Source organism: Aptenodytes patagonicus, chromosome 2 (assembly GCF_965638725.1).
Source record: "Aptenodytes patagonicus chromosome 2, bAptPat1.pri.cur, whole genome shotgun sequence".
Taxonomy (NCBI): domain Eukaryota; kingdom Metazoa; phylum Chordata; class Aves; order Sphenisciformes; family Spheniscidae; genus Aptenodytes; species Aptenodytes patagonicus.
In genome coordinates this window covers 39026013-39050681 of record NC_134950.1, presented here as the reverse complement: position 1 = coordinate 39050681, position 24669 = coordinate 39026013, and the positions used below count along the sequence as shown (strand labels likewise).

The 24669-nt window shown below is 38.1% G+C and overlaps 1 protein-coding gene across 10 annotated transcripts in view; it reads left to right on the top strand.

The window, feature by feature from the left end:
* Positions 1–24669, top strand: part of SGK3 (serum/glucocorticoid regulated kinase family member 3) — a 61316-nt gene that overhangs the window by 35200 nt on the left and 1447 nt on the right. For 9 of the 10 annotated variants that reach the window (XM_076329615.1, XM_076329612.1, XM_076329610.1 and 6 more), the window contains 14 exons: positions 3169–3252; positions 5191–5263; positions 8155–8230; positions 13973–14060; positions 16021–16070; positions 17302–17359; positions 18155–18238; positions 18335–18466; positions 18688–18800; positions 19021–19057; positions 19171–19257; positions 21410–21505; positions 22353–22508; positions 23615–23704. In XM_076329615.1, the coding sequence (XP_076185730.1) occupies positions 3169–3252; positions 5191–5263; positions 8155–8230; positions 13973–14060; positions 16021–16070; positions 17302–17359; positions 18155–18238; positions 18335–18466; positions 18688–18800; positions 19021–19057; positions 19171–19257; positions 21410–21505; positions 22353–22508; positions 23615–23704 (1224 nt within the window). The remainder of the gene's footprint in view (positions 1–3168; positions 3253–5190; positions 5264–8154; positions 8231–13972; positions 14061–16020; positions 16071–17301; positions 17360–18154; positions 18239–18334; positions 18467–18687; positions 18801–19020; positions 19058–19170; positions 19258–21409; positions 21506–22352; positions 22509–23614; positions 23705–24669) is intronic. The other variant, XM_076329617.1, reaches the window with a different exon arrangement.

The window sequence follows — 24669 nt, the reverse complement described above, 5'->3', positions numbered from 1 at the left end:
TGGTTGAATTTTTTGGGCATTCTGGCAAGGAAGCTTTTTTGCTTCCACTTAATTTGTGGTAACTAGCCTCTATGTAGATCTGCTCTAGTTCACTGTCCTGCCTTTTTCTGAACATTCAGTATTCACTTTCCTCATAAAATGAGCAAAATACTTGCTTGTTTTGGACCATATCTAGGCTATATTAATTCCTATTCTGTCCTTGCTGCATAGTGGGCCACTTTTCTTTTGCCTGTTTTGCCAAATAGCTTTGTTCTGGATTTCTTGCTTTTATGCCTATGCTGTTTGATGTCTGAGGCTTAATTTTCTCTTCTGACCTGTTCTCTTGTCTCTCCTTACACCCCAATCATATACAGGCTTATTAAGAAATCTCTTTCAAGGGTGCTGTTCGATTAGATCTGGAAACTTTGTCTCAGACCTGTGATGTATAATGCTAATCCCCAGCCCTGTGGAAATTGTGGAGCTGTTTTTTTATTTTGTTCACACTTAATAAATAGTTTCCTTACTTTCTCAATGCTTGCGCTCTTGAAATTGGAAAATGGCCTACCTTCTTACTTATCTTTGTTTAATACAAATTGAATATTTAATCTAGAAGCATGAGCTACCAAAACAGAGTTGAAGCCTTTTAATTTCATTGACTTCTTTCATAAAGAAACCTATCACATCCAGAAATAGCTGGACCCTGTCCTATCTGTATCTGGGAAGATAGTTTATGGTGATGATTGTGATCGTGATGTTTTCAGGAATCCTGTTTCTTTTTCTTCCTTTTTCCTTTCTCAAAGCTTTGCGTTATTTATCCACATATTACAAGGTGTGGATGCACGTTTATCTATTTTTCAGGAGTTTTCTAAGACTAGTTTTGGTTTAGGAGTAATTAGATTTGAAAAGGTTATTATCTGAGTAAGGCTAGATTCCTCCCCCCCGCCTTTCTAGAAACACGTATTGCACATCTCTCTAAATCATTACATAGGTGTAGCTGGTAGTAGTAATACAGCCCAAAGACATGCTATGTTTTTGGGTTTTACCAAATTCCTTGTAGATATCATGTGTTCTTACCATTCAGTGCTTCTGTAACGGTTGAACTTGCAGTTTCTACTTTGCGTATGCAAGAGCTTCAGTGATGGTGTGAACTGGATGACCTCGTATGGGTTTTTTTTATGCTCTCATGTAAAAAAAGTTGACTGTGTCATTGTTCTACAGCTAGCTACTCCAAGAACAAAACTGTTTTAATTTTGAGGTTGACAAGGAGGTGAATATCATCTTGTATGCTAAGTTACGCTCGCCTGTGCACTTTGCAGTCTATGCATTTTGCCCTGCTAATTTAAGGAGTTGTCCATAGCCTGCTTCTGAAGCTTGTTGGCACTGATGTGCCATGCAGTCATGGGGAGTGAAGATGATGTGTGTTTGAGCATTGTTTGCAGGACTTGATTGCTGTATAAGATACCTAGTTCAGGAGGACAGTACTTCAGTCTTTGTAGCTGAAGCTTTTGCTGTTTACAGGCTAGGGAGGCTCTAGAAGGTGTGTAGCTAGGTTTTATAGAATCATAGAATCATAGAATCATTGAGGTTGGAAAAGACCTCTAAGATCATCGAGTCCAACCGTCGACCCAACACCACCATGCCCACTAAACCATGTCCCTAAGTGCCTCATCTACTCGTCTTTTAAATACCTCCAGGGATGGGGACTCCACCACTTCCCTGGGCAGCCTGTCCCAATGTTTAACCACTCTTTCAGTAAAGAAATTTTTCCTTACATCCAATCTAAACCTCCCCTGCCGCAACTTGAGGCCATTTTCTCTCGTCCTATCGCTAGTTACTTGGGAGAAGAGACCAACACCCACCTCGCTACAACCTCCTTTCAGGTAGTTGTAGAGAGCGATGAGGTCTCCCCTGAGCCTCCTTTTTTCCAGGCTAAACAACCCCAGTTCCCTCAGCCGCTCCTCATCAGACTTGTTCTCCAGACCCCTCACCAGCCTCGTTGCCCTTCTCTGGACATGCTCCAGCACCTCAACATCCTTCTTGTAGTGAGGGGCCCAAAACTGAACACAGTATTCGAGGTGTGGATTTATGCTAATGCTTGTTTAGCAGTATAAGAGAAAGCTAGTTTTCTAAGTAAAGCCTCATCAGCATCCTACTGGATGTTTCTATCCAGCCTCCTGTGTTCCCCAGGGAAGACTGAGAGCAGCTTATTTGAGCAGTTAACATAGCATGAATGCAAATCTCGGGCTAAGGAACTGATGGTGGTGGCTGCCACTTCCACTGAGGGAGTTAAAAAGAGAGAGGTGAGCTGCTGTTGAGGACAGAAGGGAGACTGGGGCATTGGTCCAGTTTTCTACATCAGGAATTAGCAGCCTTCTCCACTCGTTTCCTTGCTGTGCCCATCCTCTCCCCTGAAGGAATAGCCAGGCTCCTTGTGGAAGCACAAGAAGGCGGAGAAGGGAGGTCAACTAGTTGCGTAAGAGACAGGAGAAGCCTGCTGGACACTTAGCTGTCAACCAGATTTATGAAGCCAGGGATTGACTATCTGTCTAGTTACTGGAGTCCTCTGCTGCCGTGGGATTTGAATGGCCAGAACTGTGCAGCGGGTTCCAGCTACGCCTCCCTTGATCCCAGTGCTGCGTATTACGTAACCTGTGCTGTATTTCAGCCACAGCAGCGTGTTTTGCCCCCTGAACAATTGTCACCTGCCAGGATCCTGACTAGTAATAAGTATTCAAGATGTTGCAAGGAACAGTTATCTTTATAACTGCCTTCCATATGTGCTTTCTCTTTAGGTTTTGGTGAAGGCGATCTTCAGTATTTAAATGCTTTACTTCCTTAGTATTAGTCTTTATTATGGATTATCAAGTTGTTAACAAATTTCATAGCGAATTTTTAGACTGCTGTCTGATGGCCAGGTGTTCTTGTTGGACATGAACTAATTTATGAAACTCCATTAAATCGGCTTAAACACCAGCTAAGCAAAAACTATTTCTGTAAAATACCAGGCTCTTCTAATTGTTATTTTAATCATTTGTATTGATGTCTGTATGACAGCTGTAAGAAATATGTAGCTCAACAAGTATGTTTACACAATACATTTAACAGCCTGCCTTTATTTCCACCACAGGATTAAACCCAGGAGGTTTTATTAAACTTTGCTGTTGGCAATAACTTTCTTTGTTACTACAGGTTTACAAAGTGTTGGTCTCAGTTGGCAGAAATGAATGGTTTGTCTTCAGACGGTATGCAGAGTTCGATAAACTCTACAATACAGTAAGTAAAAGGCAAGCTATGGAATCATGCCAGAATAGCACAGAGTAACACTTGTTTGCAGCATTATGGTTTGAGTTAATTCCTTCATTGAGGAGTTTCAGTCAACATTCAATAACCATAGGAGCCTGTTTAAAGAAAATGACAGGGTGGGTGTTTTAAACTTTGGTTTGTTTAAATTTCAAACTCAAAATCCACTTATTTGTCACTTTTTTTATTGTTGCTTGGGATCCTAGTGTAATGAGAGAAACTTGCAATTTACTGATTGTCAAAACATCTGAAATGTGCATTTGTTCATGATGGTAAAAATCACTGCAAAACTTAAAACATCTAGATAGATAAATTGCTCTTAAAATAAGTGTTTTACTTTGAAGTACTGAAAGCTATGAACAAATCCTTGTTTCTTAAAATAAACTTTCTGTTAAGTCAGTCATGGCAATTGCTACCTGCAGTTTCATAGCCAAATTTTGTGGCAGTGGTCCAAATAAAATAGGCCTCTTCTGCAACTAAGTACGGATTTCTTGGGTTGGTTGCTAGAAGAGGATTTTGTCCCTTTTACATAGTGGGCAAGTGGGGCAAATACTTGCTCAGATGTGCAGTCTGTTATATGTCCCGTGTCCGTGCTTTTCTCCAGCTCCTCATGTTTAGAGCCCACAATTTGTGCTTTAACAAAAGAAATAATTCCTCTGTGATCCCCATAAGAAAAGATTACCAGCTGCTTATCTGTGCCTCCATTTCCCTTTCATTGCCCCAATGGGAAGTAGTCAGGCTTTTTTCCCTTCTGCCTCGCTGTACATGGATTTATATGTGACAGTGGTGTACAAATGCAGGCAGTGAGCTTGGAGCTGTCTCACAAGGTCTGAGCTGAAGTCAGCCTGGATGCACCATGCTATGCTTTGCCTGGATCTTGGGATAGACTTGCAAGTGATGTGAAAACAAAGTATCCCCTTTTCGATACCTGCAGAGTGAGTGTTGGTGATCCGGTTCCCTTTGCCACATTGTCTTGCTATTCAGATTAGCATTGCTCTGCTGAAATTGGTTCAGCGCTGGTCTTTCTAACGTGTGTAGTGGTGGAGGTCCTGGGGAAGCATAACCAGGAGGACATTTAGTCCAGTTTCTATTCAGTGTAATTCATATAGTATAGTACACCAACTAACTGGAAGAGATACTGATGTTTCTAAGGAAAGACAAATTGCCAGCTACTGTATTAGAAAACTAATCTCTTTAAGAGGATGAGAGTAAGATTGCTCTTCCCTGGAGCGCTTGAAGATGAAGCAAATGTAATCAAAGCTTGACTCGTGTCAGGTTTTTTTGATAAATTCAGTACTGTTGTATATGATCTTCTGGTCAGTTTATCAAGTGTAGAATATAATCAAATTATCAAATGCAGTATTGTAAAACAGGCTATTCATCTATTTACATTTTTGACTTAGGGGTAGACCACCTGTGGTTTCTGAAGCTTTAAGAATGTTGTTTGGGCAAAAACCAAAGGCCTGTATCCCTGACCCAACTTAAACCTTATGCGTATGTCCCTCTGTAAGCAGACAAGAAAAAAAACAAACCCGAGAGAGAGAGAATTGATGGAGGAAGGAAGTACAGAGGAGAATAAAACCAAGATTGAAATTCTAGCTTACTTTTTTAATCTGAGGCAAGTGGAAAATCATTTGGCCAATATTGCAGAAGATAGCTGCAGTAGTCCATAGCTTTCTAAAGTGAGATGGCCTTTGAATTTAGAAGGGTATGACTGGTGCAAACAAACAGGTTGTTTTGGGTTTGTTTTTTCTTTTTCCTCTAAATGTATAAGTAGAGAAGATGGTAGAGAGGAGCAGAATTACTAATAATCAGATGTTCAAACTGTTCGTCAGAAAACAAACAAAATGCAATTATTTCTAGGTACTTTGATGTCTAAGCATAATCCGATTGTATGTGTTTTGTCTACAGCTAAAGAAGCAATTTCCCACCATGAACCTGAAGATTCCAGCTAAAAGAATATTTGGAGATAATTTTGATCCCGGTAAGTTATCATCTTGTTACTCATTTTGTCGGTTTCTTTATATGAAAATTGATCTATTCCAGCCTACAAGAACCTATCTTAGATGAATTTTACACCAGTCCTCAAAACAGTGACTAAAGCAAAGTTTAATCATGCTTCAGTCAAGAACAGGAACTAGCGTAGGTATGTATTCTACCTTGTGATCTTGAACAAAGTATTGCTTAGTGGCCCAGTGCCTCTCGTGCTGAAGGCTATAGCTCCTCCCAACCCTCCCATATTCAGGATTATGAGAGATTTTGAACTGTCAGGTGTAATCTCTTCTATAAAAGCAAAAGCCAAACCCCAAATTCTTCTAAACATATGCCTAGTAAATTTTAAACTTCCTTTGTGTGACTTCCCCTTCCCCCCCCCCCCCCCCCCCCCCCCCCCCCCCCGAAAAATGAAATCACTAAAGGATTTATCTTTGAAGGCTTTTGAACTCTCTGTATCTAAATGTGCTTCCTTGTACAGTTTAGATGAAAATGAACCTCTTCCTGTTGTTCTATTTACAGAAGCCTGTCTGATATGAACATGATGTGATCCGGTTAGCAGTGATAGGTGCAAATTAAGCTTGCTTTGTCCACATCAAAATACTAATGGAAAATCACTTGTAAAGTGCATTGAATTAACCTAGGTGGCACCACCAATGAATAAATAAAAAGGCAAACAGGAGGCCAGGCCTTTGCTCTGTGTGTTTATACGCTTCACTCAGGCCATTTTTACTTCAGGGTTTTCCTGATGGTCATTTGGAACCTCCCAGCCTCCCCTGGCTTGCTGATGTGATCAGACTGTGTTTGTAGTTTCAGCTCCTCCTGCACCTGTTTCAAGCATGTAATTTTCTCATTTGGAGAACAAATGGATCCAAAGATGTTGAACTTATTGGGATGTGTTGTTTTGGGTTTTTGAAAGTTGTTTCAAACAATTTTTGGCAGTGACAGTTAATCATCTGGATCCTGACATGAAACTCCCTTTTATTTTTTTTATTAAAATAATCAAATACAAGTACCCAGGGTCTGATGTCCGCTTCAAATGAAGATGTAAATGATTGCCAAAAGTTCTGCATGTATTATGTCTACAGGGACTTCTTGTTTTGTTTTGGTTTCTTTCCTTTCCTCTGACCTTGGGTTTTTCAGAGCTGGCTGAAGACGTAGTAATGTCATGCATGCTGTACAGCCAAATGTACAGGTGGATTTCTTGGAGTCAAATTTAGGAAACTGGAGTTTAAATGGGGGGGGGATGACCCAAAACCCTAAAACTTTGTTTTACATATATAGTTTTAATAAAGTTCTCAGACCTGTTTTAAATTTCCATGAACTATCCTGAAATCCTTGAAGCATGAGAAACTAAATAGTTCTCAAGATGTTTCTTGCTGGGGGACAGGGTGGAGATGGAGCCATGATACTCATTTAAATAATTCTTTATTGTAACACTGATTTATTGAAGCTTTGATGTGATGTTTCTGCTGGCTTCTGAAATAAGTCACATACTTTACAAATGGTGGAAAGGTATTCTACTTCTGTCAATCCATGCTTGGGTATGCAGCATTATACTATTGCATTGGGGTCGTAAGTGCAGTAGAGTGAAACTTATATATCCCTTTTCCCAAAGTCATACCAAAAATACTGTCATAACATACATTGTCATCTAAACACTCCATTTTTATTGTTGCTTAGGTTATTTCAAAGTTAATCTTGTTTTAACTTGAAAAATGGGGCAGAGGGAAATCATAGAAACCAGTCAGAATACAGAACTAGAAAATTACAGAATACATTTGAACTGACGTGATGCAGGTGTTTTATCTTCAACAGCGTGGATAGCTGTGTAGGCTTAGTGTGGCTGATTGCATTGTACATCCACCATACTGAAACTGCTGATGTTGGTGACTCCCGTAAGATCTTTATGCAGATTTACCTTCCTGTTTGATGTCAGTAATTTGGGATTATTAAATGCCCTAACAAGGGTTTAGGGATTTCATCCCTGAAACAATATGAACATTTTTCTTAATATTTGAAATACAGCTTTTAATTGAAATTTAATTTTAATTTAAAATTTTAATAGTTGTCAGTAATCTATATGTGACAGAAAGAATCATTGGAATACCTTAAAAGCTAATACAGAAGAGAGTATTCTTTTTCCATACAAATTATTGTTGATATGAGCAATGAAAAACTAGATTATTCTGTTTTACACTTTATTTCATGTTAGAGCTCTCTTTCTATTTCAAGTCCCTTGTGTATCTTTCCATATTGCTCAAGAAAAGTTATGTGTGTTAAGCTTTGGATGAAGGTGGAGATTCTGAGTATTTATTTTTTTTTTTTTACGTTAGAGATGATGTCCAAAATGGAAAAAAACCCCACCATTTTAATTAGTTATCTTTAATGGTTACATCTGAGTGCCTGCTGGCTGGATGAATTGTGCAACTTTCCCACTGCCATACGTATATTATGGAACTATGCTGCTTGGTGGGACTGTTCGTGTAAAAACTTGACTTGTGCAATTGATGTCGAGTTTTGCCTGTGGCTTTTTTCTGAGTGGAATGAGGCCCTGAAGGGCTAACCCGTGCAACAAAGGCTGCACAGGTTAGCCCACTGTGGTTACATGCTGTTCTTGGAGCAATTCAGTGCACTTTTAATCCACCTGGCTTTCTGCATTGTCAGGTAGTGTAGCAGAGAAACTGAAATTTGTTCTCTCACCTCACTTGAGTGTTTTAAGCTTACGATTTTCATATACAGAACCAATCATGAACCAGTCTCTCTTTAACTGCTGTTCAAGTCCTAAAAAAACCTAAATTTGAAAATAAGTCTTTTTCACAGCCTGGCTGATCATTCTAATAAATCTCTCTCCTCTTTTTTTTTTTTTTTTTCCCGCCCCAGATTTCATTAAACAGAGAAGAGCAGGACTGAATGAATTCATTCAGAATTTAGTTAGACAGCCAGAGCTATGCAACCAGTAAGTAGTTTCATTTCTGTTTTATAAGGACTATTTAAAAGACGTGAGATGTCAAATACAACATTGCAAATTAAGTACTTTTAACCAGAAAATGTATTCTACCTGTTCAGTGCTCTTAAGTGTAATAAATAAACTTTAATATGGCTGTTCATTCCTTCAGGAAAAAAATCTACAGACTGATGAACATTATAAAGATGCCTTTGTTTTCTGAAAACTGATTGACAAATAAACGTGCAGACAATTAACTAATTTTAGTTCAAGAGGCACAGATTCCAGCGTAAACTCCATTGCTGCAGGGCAGGTGTTTGTTTTGCCGATAGCTTTACTGTTTGAGAACTCCACTGTCACTTGCTACTACATAGTCCTTCTGGGAGTAAGTCACTGCCTGCATCCTTTTGTTAGAGCAGTTCATGTGTCTACTCCAGAACTTGTTTTAAGCCTGTTAACCGAGTAGCTTAATCAGCTTGCTTAGGTGGTTTGGAATAACCAAGCTGACCTGCCTAAAGCAAATGAATAAGCTTGCACATAAACTGTTCTGTCAGAAGAACTGCAGGTGTGTTAACCTCCATCAGTGGGACGGTGATGAATGAGAGATGGTGATATGCTCGAGTCAGCTCCAGTTAAATCTGGAGGACAGCGCTTCTGTTTGTGAACTGATTTGGGGGGTAAACTGCAGTTTTTTCTTTCAGTTTAAATCTATACCTAATCAGTTTAAACTAAATCCATGCAGCTTTCTATGTTACTTGAACTAGTAAAATGGTAACGCTCTATGTTTGGCTTTAGTGTTGAGTAAATGTCTTTAATACATATGCTTTGTTTAATTAGCCCATCTGTACAACCTGTGAAACTGCCAGTTTCCCACAGGAAAAAAAAATCTAACAGAATATTGCTGTGGTTTGCAGTGTGCAGTCAGATTTCTTTTTTTTCCCCCAACAAATGAACTATTTAATGTCCTCTTAACCTGACATATGTACTTCCTTTCTTTTTTGGAAAAAACCAAGCATTTTATATATACTTCCTTGTCATAAGTGGAAAAAATTTTGAAACAAAGTCTTTACGGTGGAATAGTTTTCCACTAGAACAAATACTGTGAGGTTTGTGGTCGTAGTCGTGTTCTTCTCTGGGAAAGAATAGAAAGCACTTTAAAATAACTAATTATTGAAAGCTAATCTGTTTTGTTACATTAGGAAAGGACACTGGTTTTATTTAGCACAACCCCACCCCTGTTTGGTTGTCAGTATGTCCAACTACAAAATACTTTGTCTCAAAACATACTATTATTTGTTCTCCAAAGGTAAAATGGTACTTTTCTTTTTTTATGCCCATCACAAAATTGTGTGCTTAAAAAAAAAAGCTAAACCTCAAATCCACTTGCCTTCTTAAATTTTTGTGAGCTTTTAAAATTGTTTTACGCTCAAATACGTCTGTAGCTGAATCTTATGTTCTTTAACATGGCACTTAGCCTGTCTGATCCATTAAAACTAACTTAAATCAGTATTGAGAAATAGGTCTTATAAAGTGTTTTGGTGCTGTTGAAAGTGTGTTAAATAAAAAGCTTATTAGGCATAGTTCTACAATAAAAACAAAATAGAGACTGAAGTTTGTCTTGTGCTGTTCTCCTCCACCCCACCCTTAAAGTAAGTGATTTATGTGGGAGAAAAAGCAAGCCTTTAATTCACAATTCAGTGCAAAAGCATTTAATTTTATAGTAATTTCTGTGTTTTTCTTTTAATAACTGCAGGGTACTTTGTTTTTCTGGAGTGAGCTTTTACTTTTTGCAGTGCTCCATTGCAACAAATCATATTAACAATTACATAATCTGTCACCTTTTCTATGTGCCAATGAATGTTATTAGTGAAGAAATACCAAAACTTTATGACCGTGGTTGTAATGATTTTTTTTTTTTGTAAAATCTGCTAGAAACTACTCAAGGAATATGTGGTGACTGAGTCTTCACAGATAGTCCACATCCTTGCTTTCTTAGACTGTTTCGCTTTAATGTGGTAATTAAATTTGATATTAGGTAAAATAAGTCATGTAAAGTTAGTAATGTACAAGAAAGACTTAGGGGGTTATGCATTCTCACAGAACTTTAAGGAAGTCCACCTTCCACTACATCTTTTAAGCATTAAAACCAGTATCAGGATGTCACATTTTTAAGTCCTACCTAGGAAAACTGTTTCACTAAAAGCTTAAGGATGGTTCATGATGATGTCCTCATTTCTGGAAGGGAAGGCACCTGAACATCTGAATTGAAAAGTACAGATGTCAGATTCAGTGTGTCCAAGATGGTAATATTTACATTATTCTCTGAAACATGCAGCACTGTGTTCTTCCCACCCCCCCTTCCTTCAGTGGACTTTGTTCTTGGGTCTAACATGTTTGTTGAATATTGTATCAAAGCCAAACCTTTCTGCTCAATAATAAACCCAACAAAAACCTAAAGTGCGTTAGAGTGATTAGAGAGACCCTGTAATGGTTGATAAGGATTTTCCTGCAATCATTGTCAGATGGAATATGGGGCAAGATGGATTGGCTTAGACCAAATTGGGAGTTAAGTGGACTAGCTTCAAGCTGAGAACTTGCTCCTGCGGATAGAATGCAGATGTTGCAAAAAAAAAAAAAAAAAAGTCAGAAGGGATAGAGGTCTGATAATGCATTGCCCTTGCTGACTGGATAGGAGCTGGGAGTTGGTTACTTGTGAGCACTGTGAGGCCCCCTAAATCACTGAGCAACTATTCAAATTGGGCTGCTCGCCCCCTCAAATGCAGGTCTTCACTGAAAAAGTAACGCATTTAATTGTCTATCAGAACATATCCAAAGAAAATTTGTTTGAATCCGAATGTATAATAGAGAATGCATTAAAGATGTAACGTAGTTATTTTTAAGTAGTCCAAAGTAGCTTCTTAATGAAAATGAGAACACTTGCGTAACACTTGAAGAACTCAAGGATGACAATACCCTGCAACCTCTATGGGGAAATGAGTTACCACTTCCTTAAGTGAGAAGCAGGGTTCTGCATTTGTTCCCTAGAAGAATACCAGAGTGACTAGATTTTTCTGGTTTCAAAGTCTGATGAATATAAAAATGAGTATGAAACTCCTGGATTGTAAGATCTTGCAGTCCATGTTGGGGAAAGCAAACCTTGCATTACATTAGTTGTGCTCTTTTAAAATCACTGTGGCTTTTTGAGCCTTTGCTTTCTGTAGGAAAGATAGCAGTGTTTCACTTTTTTTTTTAAAGGTGAGTGGAGAAGAGGGAGGAGCTGGGCACCATTATTTAAATAAAGTGTGTCTTAAACATTAAGGTTCTGTCACTGACAATTTTACCATTTTGCTTCAAAATTTGTGTAACTTTTTGGGCTTGTTCATATTTGTGGGTGTGTCCAAAATTTTTGTGCCGCTTCATATGTTTCTGCAGGAAGGCTAATGCAGAACAAGTATCACAGAAGGAACCGTATTTAGGCAGAGCTTGACACCCCTTCGTGGATTTCAGAGATAATCCATAAACTAAATTTATCCAGTCAATCATAAAAATCCAGACAAGAATAACTTTTGCTGGTAGTATATGTACAATGTATATCGAGCATCCCTTTAAACTGTTTTCTTGGTCCTTTTAATTTGATATGTGAGCTTATTTTAGGAATAGTTTCAGTGTATTTTAAAATACATTGAGTTAATACTTGTGAGCTAATACAGCATAGAAGTCCTACCAATCTGTATAGCGTTTTGCATAATTTGCTGCAATCTTGGCTAAGAAATTGGTACATTAAACTTTTTCTTTTTAATCACTATTTCTTTGCAGTGCTTTTAAATTTACAAATGTGAACAATGTAACATTGATCAGTTATGTTTCTGGCTGCCATGTATTGCGGAGATTGTTGAATGCCCTGCAACTGTACAGCAGCCTTTTACTGTGAATGTGCTGGGTTTTTTTTCTGCTGTGAATTCAGTCATGGACAAAGTTACTATAGTAACTATTTGAGATGTATTACAACATGCTCTATTTAATCACCCAGTTGTCCAGAATAATTAATGCTGAAAGGTAATTAAGGTCTGGTTTTGTTGTTCTGTCTAGTGAAAAGCATTAGCCATAACTTTATATTCTTGATGTTATGATATCCAAAGATTTTGAAACTTATTGTTGCATCATGAGCCAATATTACTACAATATTCAAACCACAGTGATTTTTTGTCTTCCTGGGACTCAGGATGCAAAACAGACCCTGAAATAGGTCAGAATTTGGGGTTCATATAAGATGGGAAGAATTAAACTGAAATGGTGGTGGGAAATTGTGTGACCGGTCTTGTTGCTGTATTTTAAACCTGAAAGGCTGAAGGTAACTGAAACAGATTTCAAATAGGGTTTAGGAATACAGAATGTAAGCAATGGAGACTGGGAGCCTCAGATAGCATAGGACATGAATTAAGTTCAGTAATGCTAATGTGAAATACAGGAGCTGAAGGAATGTCAGAAACAGCTCATCTCTTCTGATCCTCACTTTACAGAAATGTGGAGGGTGAAATGGATTGAAAATAGCAAAGCAAGTGTGTCTGCTTCTTATATAAAACTACCCTATTTTATATATACTAGGGATAAGATAAAAGAGCAGCTCCATAGTAAGTTAGTGCTTTTCCTGTACTGAAACTCGGCTTATGCAGAGTTTGTCGGTGGCTGCCCTGAGACCTTCTCAAAGAACTTTATCTCTAAAATTTTGGTAAGATTCTTCCTTGATAAGCAGGTTGCCTTTAGTGAACTGAAGGAACTTGAAAGATTCAAGTCATCTCTTCAAGTGGTATATAGGCTATACGTGATATCCATTTGTTTAGGAATTAATTTTGCCTCACTTGTATTACATTATTCTTCACTCCCTCACTGTGCTATGGTTAAGACAGACATTACTTTCTTTTGAACTTACTGTTGGGTAAGCCTTGCCTCCTGGGAGTGGGTTCTCGGAATTCTTTTACTTTGTCCTTTGTCCCAGTCCTCCTCCCCCAGGCCCCACCAAGACAGAACCTAGAAACCAATGCTGACCTTAAAATGCATCTCCTTAGGGATGTTTCCCCCTATTCCTGTGGGAAGCTTGTAGTCTCTCTTGCTGGTTCCTGAAGGATAGTGTTTCTGTTCTGCATCTGACTGGAAGGATTTCTTACGTTGTCTTGTCAGTGCCCAGCTAGAATGCGTTCTGAATACAAAATCTCCATCTTCCGCTTTAAAGTGAATGGGGACAGGAATGTTCCTACCATGTGCCTCTTGGGACATGCATCTCTCTCTGGGATACAGACTATTTATTTCATTCTGTATTGTGTTGGACTATTTCATTAATTTTGGAAAACTAAAAACGGTTTTAAACTTTTCAGTTTTTTGAAAGAAAGTTGGTTTCCTGGTGGTTGCTAGCCAGTTAGAACTCATACTTTGGATAGTGTTCTTTCTTCTGATAATTACCTTTCAATGCAGTTCTGCAGAGCATTTCCTTATGAAGTCTTCACATACATATACTTTAACATGTCAGGTTTTTTGGAAGTGGAAAATTTTATGTACTGTATGTAACACATTTAGCAGTTGAATTATGTTGCTATAAAAGCATTTCTTGTACACAGTCCTTAATTACCAGAACTTAAATATAAAACTTTGTGATGAGTAACTGCTCTGTACACTGCTGTTTAATCCTATGCTTCCTATAGTTATGGCTGAAAATCATGCAGATTATTGGTGTGCTAATGAAGTTAACTGTGTTTCTAGCCCAGATGTCAGAGCATTTCTTCAGATGGATAACCCAAAACACCAGTCGGATCCATCTGAGGATGAAGATGAAAGGAGCAGTCGGAAGGTAGTAAAACAGAAGTAGAAGTGTCTTCTAAATTTTAGTTACTTGAGGGCAATCTTAGCTATATTGTTTACTGAAAATTACTGGTTTGTTTCGCAGCAAATCCCCTCCGTGCTCTTTTAAACAAATGTGTTCCACTGTGGGCTGCAAGATACTTTTCTGTCAGATGTGAACTGCAGAGAGGGGTAAAAGTGATGGCTAGCTTTGTCTTGCTTCTTCCCCACTTGCTATATGGGTTAAAGAAACACAGCTTTAGTCATAGCTTAGCTGTCACCGTTTTTGCAATCTCTTCAAAGATTCTTGCTAAGAACATCTGGCAAGGAGCAGGGGAGATTGAATGTTTAATCGTTGTTTTGTTTGCTTGTGTGTTGGTGTTCTTAAAATAGGGGGAGAAATACAATTCTCGGGAAGGGGGAGGGGGGAATGCAGTCTTTCTAAAAGTCCCTCAGGAGCAAGGATGGATTTGATATCATTTCACATATAACACTGTGTGAGGTCTGAAGCCTCTTTTGTCACAAAAGCCACTACATAGCTAGATGGATTCTCTGAAAATTAATTTACAGCCTCCAGAAACAGTGCTGTTTGAAAAAAGTAGTATTTCTAGGAAGGCAGAAGTGCCATATTTAAACTTGTTTTCTCTATGGCTTACTTCTTGGCATACAGATGTGATCTTAGTGCTTTTCTTCTTATTCAGCCCCTGTTAAAGATGTAAGAGTTGTTGTTTTGGTTTGTGTGTGATCCACAGCAGATCTAGTGTTTTCTGAAAGTTTCACTTCCAAAGATGCCAGTCTTTGCTGCCTTTTTTTTTTAAGTGCTTGACAGCACTGTGAGCATGCAGCAAAACTCTAATTTAAAATACCCGTTTCCTCCTCCTTTGAAAGGTATTTTAAGTAATGTGGAATGATCTAAACCTTCTGTGGAAAATTAATGATGTGTCATGCCACAACAAATTCCAAAATAGGAAGAGAGCTAATGGACCATACTTTTTGATAGAAAATTCACCTTCTCGTTACTGTAAGTGATGAAGCTGAAGAATAAGGAACAAAAACAAGCCCTCAAGAAAAGAAAAATCTTAAAACTTATATAGTAGCTTTTTTAAAACTGTCCAGTACTATTGTGTGATTGGCTCTTATTAGTGAATAGTAGTATCCAGCACTGCTGTCGGGGCATTCTCTGCTGCTGTAGGAGTACTGGTTTTGTGATGCCCGCTAGCCTGTCCCCAGGTGACTTGTCTTTGAATGCAGTTTATCCTTCTCTGATAAAGTCCAAAACCACAATGAGGGTACAAATACTGCTTTTTTAATCAGAAACAAAAGGGAGAAAATTACCTAAATGACAGTGGCTTCCTCCTCTCCTTGTAACTTACAAATTCTGCCTGGGTGTGTACTGGTAAGAGTCATGCCATTCCTGGAATTGAGTTAGTTAACCTTTAATGTCAGGATAGAAAAGGTCGGTAATGTTTTTCTTGGGGCGGGGAGAATGTTCACTTTTTTTTTTAAGCACCATGTCTTTCACTAATGCTGCTTGCATAAACAGTGTGGGTTTAAAATTATTTTATTGGTAAGGTCTTGGAAAATTTATAATAAAAGGTAGAAAATATATTCCTAGAGCAAATACAGAAAGGGTTAAATTCTGGATGAGGAACAAGTTGTTTGTTGACACGCTCTTAAATTTTTGTTCCTAATCTTGTCCTCTGTGTCTGGACACAATTATTTTATTATCTTCATCCTTGAATATGATGTGTGTAGAAATAATATGTGACAAGGTGATGATGGCCAGATAGTTCAACTCACGAAGTTCCCAATCTGGATGTTAGATCTCTTCAAAAATCTAATGTAACAAGTGTGAAGGTATGGATTGAGCAAATTAGTAGAGTATTTTGAAATTAATATTGGTTGAAATACAAGAGAGAATTAAAAAAAAAAAAAAAATTAAAAATAAACCTCTTTGTCTCTCCCAACAGCTAAACTCTACCTCACAGAATATCAACTTGGGACCATCTGGAAATCCTCAGTAGGTTTCAATTAAATTGAATTAAAATGAAATTAAATTTAATATAAAATCTTTATTTTAATGAAATTTTATTAAAATTAATTTTAAAACCTGAAAAATTAGACTGAGTGTAATAGTTAATAGTATGAAAAGTTCTTTGGCTATATGCCTTTATTTATTAATTTGTACTGCTCAGGAGGAAGCAAAACATTGAATCTTGTGCTACATAAACAACCGCTGTTAAAATATTTTTTCCTTTTAAGCTTCCGATCTTGTTAGGCTGCTATCCTTTTACTTAAGGATGCTGTAGCAAAGATGACAAGTCTTGGGAGTGGTTGCACAACTGTTAAGAATGTGAATGGTTTCCGAAAACAAGTTTGTTTTAATGCATGGCAAAGGAGCAGCTTGCCTTGTTGATACTACAAACCTAGTTACTGCCGTCATAATTTGCTTCTCTGCTGTCTTCTGTAGAGTTTCTGTTCTCAGTTCTGTGTGAATCTGTGCTTTTCTCATCTAGGAGATGACTGCTATTTTGGTTTTGCTTCCCTCACAGATTTGTTCTGGGCTAACAGGAGGAAAATGCTTAATAGATTACAATAAGAAATGAAATTTAAGAGTACTTCCCGTCAGGGGCAATAAATGGAGAGGTGTATGGTGATGTAACTGTTGTTTTGGAATTCGAAAACATGGATAATTGTTTTGCTGACAAAAATATCTCTGCATTGTATTTAGGAAAAAGTGAGGGAATCCTGGGAAATAACTGAAAGGAGTGGTGATGTGGGAAGTGGAAAAAACGAGAGTGAGTTCATACATACCCACACAGAAGAGGAAGGTGTTAGGGCGTCCCTCCTCTTGCTGTAATTTAAAATGAGAGAGGAATAGATGGAGGGAAGGATGGGATAAGCAAAGAGAGAACAGATAACAAACTTGGTCTGTCCTTCCTTCCCTCACGTAAGCTTGAGAATCCACTTGCTCCTCCTTTACATCTTAAACTTACAAAATAAAATAAACTCGAAGGATGCAACTTGAACACTTTCCCTGGAGGAAAATGGAATTGCAAAATGCAGAGGAGTCGTCTCCCAAGGGAAAGGTCTGCAGAAGTCTAGGTGTTGGGTAGAATGAAGAATAAAGGAAGGTGCTAACAGACTGTTCTTCTCACATTACAACTCAAGGGCTACACTAGACAGCCGTACAGCTATAAAGCTTGTAATTTCTACCCAGATGACCTGTCTCCTTCCTAAATATCTTTCAGTGCTAAACCAACAGACTTTGATTTCCTGAAAGTCATTGGGAAAGGCAGCTTTGGCAAGGTGAGCTTTCTTATTACTGTGTCTTATCCTGGTGCAAGGATGCTAGCTGGTGTCTTGTGCATAGTGACTGTTGGCGAGACTTGGCCAGAGGTTTTGGAAGTGGTGTCAGTCTAGGGTGGCGTATAAACTGTCGTATTGGATCCCTGTTGCTGCTTCTTTATAGCCCTGCCATTTTTTCCCTGTTGCGGCAGTTGGCTGCCTCTGTCACTTGTTGGGAGTAACAAAAGGGAGGGTTTCCCTTTCTCGTTAAGAGCAATAGGGATCCTCTGTTTCCCCCAGAGAGGAAGGGAGGTACCCCTGTGCTTATGCAGCAGCTGGAGTACGAATTGTGTATTTCCCTTTGGCATGGACTGTTTGTGAAACCCCTAATGCTATGGAGCAGTGTGAGCGACAGCCCATTGAAAAGTGACTGAAATATTGATATTCTACAAAGATGCAACAGAGAATCCCTCTTTAAATCTTTGTTTTCAGGTTATTTTTCAAGTTGTTTTCCATTAAATTATCTGTAAAACTTACAAAACCAGCTGAAATTGGTCTTGATAGAGATTCAGCAGGTCCTGGAAAATAAATGTTATAATTCGGTCTTTCATGATAACACTATCATGACAGATTTTACTGAACTGTAAGCTCACTCTATTGATGATGATATTGCTGATTGACTATATTAAAAGCAAAGAAACTTTATTGTGAAAAAATAGCACGAATACTTTCCAGTTATGCTGAAATGATGAAAATACTACTAATAAAACGTGAACTGCAACAAGCACTTTTCTTCATTTGTTTTGAATTTCACAGGTTCTTCTTGCAAAACGAAAACTGGATGGGAAATACTATGCTGTCAAAGTGCTGCAGAAAAAAATTGTTCTTAATAGGAAAGAGGTGAAGAGAAATACTCTTTCTCCACCCACCTCCCTTCCCTTTTCCCTTAATTACAGAATCATTCCTGTTTACTTATTGATCTTTACTTCCTTACAGCAAAAACATATTATGGCTGAACGTAATGTGCTTTTGAAAAATGTGAAACATCCATTTTTGGTGGGATTACATTACTCATTCCAAACAACAGAAAAGCTTTACTTTGTCCTGGATTTTGTTAATGGAGGAGAGGTATGTGGTGGTTGCGTTCTGGATTTGAGTCTCTCTATTTTGCTAATTCTAGGTGGGAGGAACGAAATGATCCTTTACAATGGGCTGTGATCAGTATTCTCCCAATTTTGAAAATCCTATTATGGACAGCTAAATAAAATTACTTTTTACTGTTAAAATTATATGTTATTAACCTGGGGTTTTGTGTGTAATGTTCTTATTTACTATTTGCGTATTTACAGCTGTTCTTTCACTTACAAAGAGAACGTTCCTTTCCTGAGCACAGAGCCAGATTTTATGCTGCTGAAATAGCCAGTGCACTGGGCTACTTACACTCCATAAATATAGTGTACAGGTAAGTTTCTGAAATGTATCCTTGTCCTGCAGAAGTTCAAAATAGGACAAATTACTGAATAAAAAACACTACGTGAAATCATCTTACGGGAAACTTGAACATAAGAATTTCACCAAAACTTGGAAGCTTTCAGCTGAAGAATAAAAGTCCTTGCCTCTGAAGCTCTTGTGTTAGTGACTGCTGTTTTGAATTAATACGATTTTTTTCTTTTTTAAAATAGGGATTTAAAACCAGAAAACATTCTCCTAGATTCACTAGTAAGTAGGCAATATTATTTTTGGTTTTCTGTGTTCTCTCACAAAATTGACACTTACGTGTATTGACATGTTGACCATGTTCTGTTTTTAAAATACTGCTCTTTATTAAACAGGGTCACATTGTGTTGACAGACTTTGGACTTTGTAAAGAAGGGATTGCAAGTTCTGATACCACTGCAACTTTTTGTGGGACACCAGAAGTATGTTGGCAACTTTCGTGGTTTTCTGACTAGTAATTAATGACTATTATTATTTGTGTAACTGGAAGATCAAATACTCCATTTTGTACTGTTGGAGACTTGCATTCTTTTAACAAGCTCTTCCATGAAACCAAACCAAAGACAAGCTTCCTGCAGATCTGTTCTTTGTCCTTTTTACTAATACACAGTGTCTCCTACTTACTACCCACATCCCCATAACGCATCTCTTCCTCCTTTTTTCCAGCCCTTTTCAAACATTCTGTTCCTCCCATGTCTCCTGACTGCTGGCTAGACACAGGACAGTTAGCTTGTGTAACGGCTGCAACAGATTTGGCAATATGAATCTGCTTAGCACATTCTGCCACTGATTTTTAGTAAGTTTATAAGGACTTAAGATCTGTGAGTCTTGAGCAAATTTTGCATATGCGTGAAACTGAACTTGCTGACTGAGTTAATTCTACTCTGTTGTCTCTTTTTACTAAGAAAACTAGGCTGGAAGACTCAGAATCTGGAAGTCTTGAACACATATGAGGGATTCACTGAGATGCCAGGATTAGTGGCTTTGAGAATTTGATAAACATACTTTAAATTACAGAAAAGGCCTTTGAAGGCAGTGAAGGATGAGTGAGGAGTAGCATTTAGCTGAAACGTTTGAACTCAAAAAAAAAAAAAAAAAAAAAAAGGCAGGTGGCAACATGTGACAACTTATCCTAGTTATGATCAGAGTAGGAATCCATCAAGCTGAGTGGTAAATGTGAGCTGAAACAATATTTGTTGAATATTTTGGGAAGTTCAAAGGACAATATATAGAACATTGGATCTGTTTGAGAAAATCTGTGGGTTTTTTCCCCCGTGTTCAGAGGCTTAGTCTTCACACTTACCTTGGACTTGCATGAATTGCAACATAGGAGGATGCTAATGCTGTTGCTTCATATGAGTTCTTAAAAATACCAAGACTAAACATAGCAGTTGTGTATTAGCCTTTCTAATCCAAGATTCATATTCAAATCTTTCACGATCCTGCTGGAAGTATAATGATCTTCTCAGTGTTTCTAGACACTGAGTTGAATGACTCGGTGAGTTCCAACACCTAAAAAGCTCAAAGGAGGTTGTGAAAGATTAGAAAAAGCTTAAGTAGTTGAGTTCAAAATATTTCAGCTGCTTTTCATGCTTTTGCAGGGTCATCTGTAGACAAATGAGTTACAGGGCACTCACACATACAGAAAGTTTGAGAAAGACTGATGTAATCAAACTGAGTTTCAGTCTGTGCCTTGTCTTACAATGCTATCATCTATTTGTAAATTAAATTTCAGAATTTGGATACTGGAATGATAGAAGTGATCATCCTCTTGTTTTGAGAAGTTAGAAACTGTGTGTGCTGTAGACGAGGACTGAGATGATGATGATCCATCCGTAGTAATTTTATATTACATATTCACAAAGAATAGTCTCATATTATGAAGTGGCTGTCCTTGCGCTGTAGTGTTAGTAAGCTCTGAGATGCTGAGTAGATTTCTTGCAAGGCAGATGGAAACCAGTTAGCATTGACATTCAGTGTTCGATGGTATTGGATGTATATCACAGATCAGTCAAGTGATACCTATTTGACAAGAATGTCTAATTTAGCAACTCGCAACTCATGCCCTCATCGAGATTTACAGTGAAACTTAATATAGGTCATACAATTTTGATATAGGTCATACAATTTCTCAATAATGATGGATTTGAAGCAGAATTAAGATCTTCTCCTTTCATTTTTATGTACTGGGTGGAGAGCATACAGGCTGAGGATGGCAGAGTAGGCATGGCTAGTAGCCAGCTTGCTGAGAGATGTTGCTGCTGCAACAGTGCAGCAACCTATCTGAAATGTAAACAAGCTTCATAACAGAGGTGGCAAAGTAGTTTGGCAAAACAATAGTGTGTGGGAAGTATTGTTTCAGTTGGGAAAACAGCTGTCCTACTTGGTAAATGACCAGATGGTGATGAAGTATTTGCCAGGTTTGTTGAAGGATAAGATAAATACTTAGCAGTCTTACAATTGCTATGAAGCAACTTTTCCTGAAGGTGTTTACTGTGATGTGACTAAAACCTAGGTTTTATTCTTGCTAGCCTAATGCTCTAAAATACTTTTTTATTTATTTTTTTATTTTAGTATCTTGCACCAGAAGTCATTAAAAAGCAGCCCTATGACAACACAGTAGACTGGTGGTGCCTTGGTGCAGTTCTTTATGAAATGCTTTATGGGCTGGTATGTACTTAATATGTGGGGGGCAGGGGTTGCTTCCCCCCTCCTTCCCCTTTATGTGAAGTAACCTTGGAGTGTTGTTAAAGATGTTAACTTTTGCAAATTATTGAAATACTCCACTTAAATGGATGAACAGTTTGTCTTATACCTAACGTAGCACCTGTTCTCTTTTGGATTTTGCATTGCCTCTTGATGTCTAAAATTTTACTTTCCAGTGAACTGCTGGTCATCAACACCAATGAAGACAAGTAGTCATCACTTTGAGGGAATGAGAGAGTACATTGCATCAACAGTGATAATACCCAATAAAAAAACCCAACTTATAAGTGAAATTTTGCTAAATACTGGAATAAATAAAATACTTTTTTTTTTTACTTAGGTCTCCCAGAATTTCCCCTAGCTTTTCCACTTCTTGATGCAGCATTAAACCAAAAAAATATTACTGTGCTTCTTCTAGTCATATGCAATCACTCCAGTAACAATCTGTTCTGTTAGCTGTCTTGAGTTCTATCTCCTCCCATAGGACCTTAAATAGGGAGTTAAATTTGTTTTTCCACTCCCATGTTCTTTTCAGGCAAGTTCGATGGGAACTTTGAAGCTGGGTGGCATCTATGGCCACTTAGGAGTGTGAGAACACATTAGGAGAAGAGGAGGTGGGTGGGGAAGCTATCAAGTGTTAAGATCTGGCAATGGTGATGACTGAATTAGAAGCTAGCAGTGCATAAGAAGAGGTAGATTTCTTCTTCACTGCTAGCAGTTTGTGTTTCTTACAGAATTATTTATGGATCCATACACATGAAACAAAATGTCGCGTGTGGCTTCAAATTCATGTATAACTTTTATTTTTTAGCCTCCTTTTTACTGCCGTGATGTTGCTGAGATGTATGAGAATATTCTTCATAAACCCCTAGTTTTGCGCCCAGGAATCAGTCTTACAGCCTGGTCTATTCTGGAAGAACTTTTGGAGAAAGATCGGCAAAGCAGACTTGGAGCAAGGGAAGATTTTGTATGTAATGTCCTAATTTATCAAGCAGTACTTCATTTAAAGGGACATGACCCAATTTATGTGCACAGCACAGGTTTAATAGGTGGAGATAGAGATTGCTCTGTTCTGTCTCTGTTTTCCTTCTTTTTATTTCTTCATTAAAGACGCTAGTGTGGTCAATCCCTGAAAGTTGTTGGGGATAGGAGAGACATGATTGTCGTGGGATATAAGTATTTTGAGCTTGGTTGCTGCTGTACCTGCCAGCAAAGGAAACACAATTCCTGGTGTAGCAGTCACTAAGGTGTACTAAGGTAGGTTTCACTGTTCATTGTGAAACTGGGAAATAAAAGAAAAGGCTATCTTCTGGTAATGTCAGTTTAACTAACTACATGAAAAACAGTCTTCAGATAAAGAGGAAGACTAGTACCGTGCAAACAGCAGCTCTTTTTTTTTTTTAGCCTTAAAATCATGGCAAATGTTTTCCCAGTGTAACAACAAAACCTTTGTTTGCAAGAAGGTGATGTGAGAAAGTATATATGTCTTCAGAACTGTGCGATGAGGAATGATCTAGAAGGACTTCTTTCTTCCATCCATTAATTGTGAGATGTTCATAGTCGTGTTTGCAGCCTTAACGTTAGGTAGTCTGTTGACCTTGTAACAGAGCATTTAGATTATGATGTCATACTTCTCATAGTGTGGAACAAGATGAAAGGATGGTAGCGTTTAGCATAGCTGTTTGCTGCTTCATAACTGTAAGCATATTGCAGAGTTGTTGAAGCAGCCGCTTCTCAGACAATGATCTGCTTTACAAAAACTAACGAAACTTTAAGGCAGGAGCAGAGACACTGACAGAAAACATTCTTGCTCTGTGGTAGACTTCAAGGTGGTTGATTTTAAGGCATAAAAGCAGAAAATATGATCTGAAAAGGAAACCAGTTTGTAGAGGCAGACTAACAAATTTTAATTGCTGTTTTTACCAACTACAGTTTTTATTGCAAAGTAAACTGTGAATAAATAAACTGATGAAGGACTTGACTTCCTTATGTGCATGCAGTCTGAAGTAGTATTTACTATGATGCACAGGATGGATTTCTGAAATACATAAAAATCTTTATTCCTTACTGCAGCTTGAAATTCAAAAGCACCCGTTCTTTGAATCTCTCAGCTGGACTGATCTTCTTCAGAAGAAGATTCCGCCACCATTTAATCCTAATGTGGTAGGTGCCCGGTGCTGTTTTAGTTCATACCTGCCAACGTTCCGCCTTTGAGGGCTCATCTATTTGCAAAGAATGTTCGTTTCAGAATGGCGAAGAATGGGAACCCCCCGGTGCTGACTGGCCTTTTGAGCTGTCACACTTTTGAGCAGTGATACTGTCTTTTTTTACTTAAAACTCAGTTTGACATATCACTGTTCCCTCTGCTCGTTCCTGTCAAAGTACTGTCAATTTTTGTGGGGTCTGAAGACCAAAGAAAAAAATACAGATAGCCTCTTTATTTGAAGACTTTCCAAAAGACCGATTTACTGCTTTTTTTGTAGTTATTAAGCCTTAGTTGCAGCTTTTCTTTATCCTCCCATTAGTTTAAACTGTGTCAACCTGTGACTGCTTGTCCAAAAACTTGGGGGGAGAGGGGGGAAGTCCTTCCTAAAGTCACATCAGAGCATCACCTTTTGTTGAGCCTGTGTCTGTTTGGTGAAGAAGCCTTAGCTCTCTTGTCTCTTCTCGATGTGACTAAATATTACTATGCTTTAGTTCTTAGGTGTGTTACTGGGAAGCTGATCTAACAGTACTGTTGCTAGAATTTAACACTTAAAGTATTATTGATGGAGAAGGGAGAAAGAGAATTTGGTGTGGTTTGGGGTTTTTTTGTTGGCGGGTTTTGATATTTGGGGTTGGGTTTTTTGTTTGGTTTGGGTTGGTTTTTTTGGGGGGTGGGGGGGGTGGGTGTTAGTTTTTGCATCTCCCTAACAGTCATTTCAGAAAGAGACGTTTCTTCATTTCTTAGGTTTATCAGATCATAAAGGTGTGTAAGCTTTGGCCTGAATGCCAGCCTAAAAGAAACAAGCAGGCTTTTAATAACTGTTTTCAGGGATGCTGTGGTGTGCTTCCTTAAATTTCCTGTGCTTAAAGAGGAAAGAATGACATAGCCTCAAGAGTTAAATTTGAAATCTAAAGGACAACAC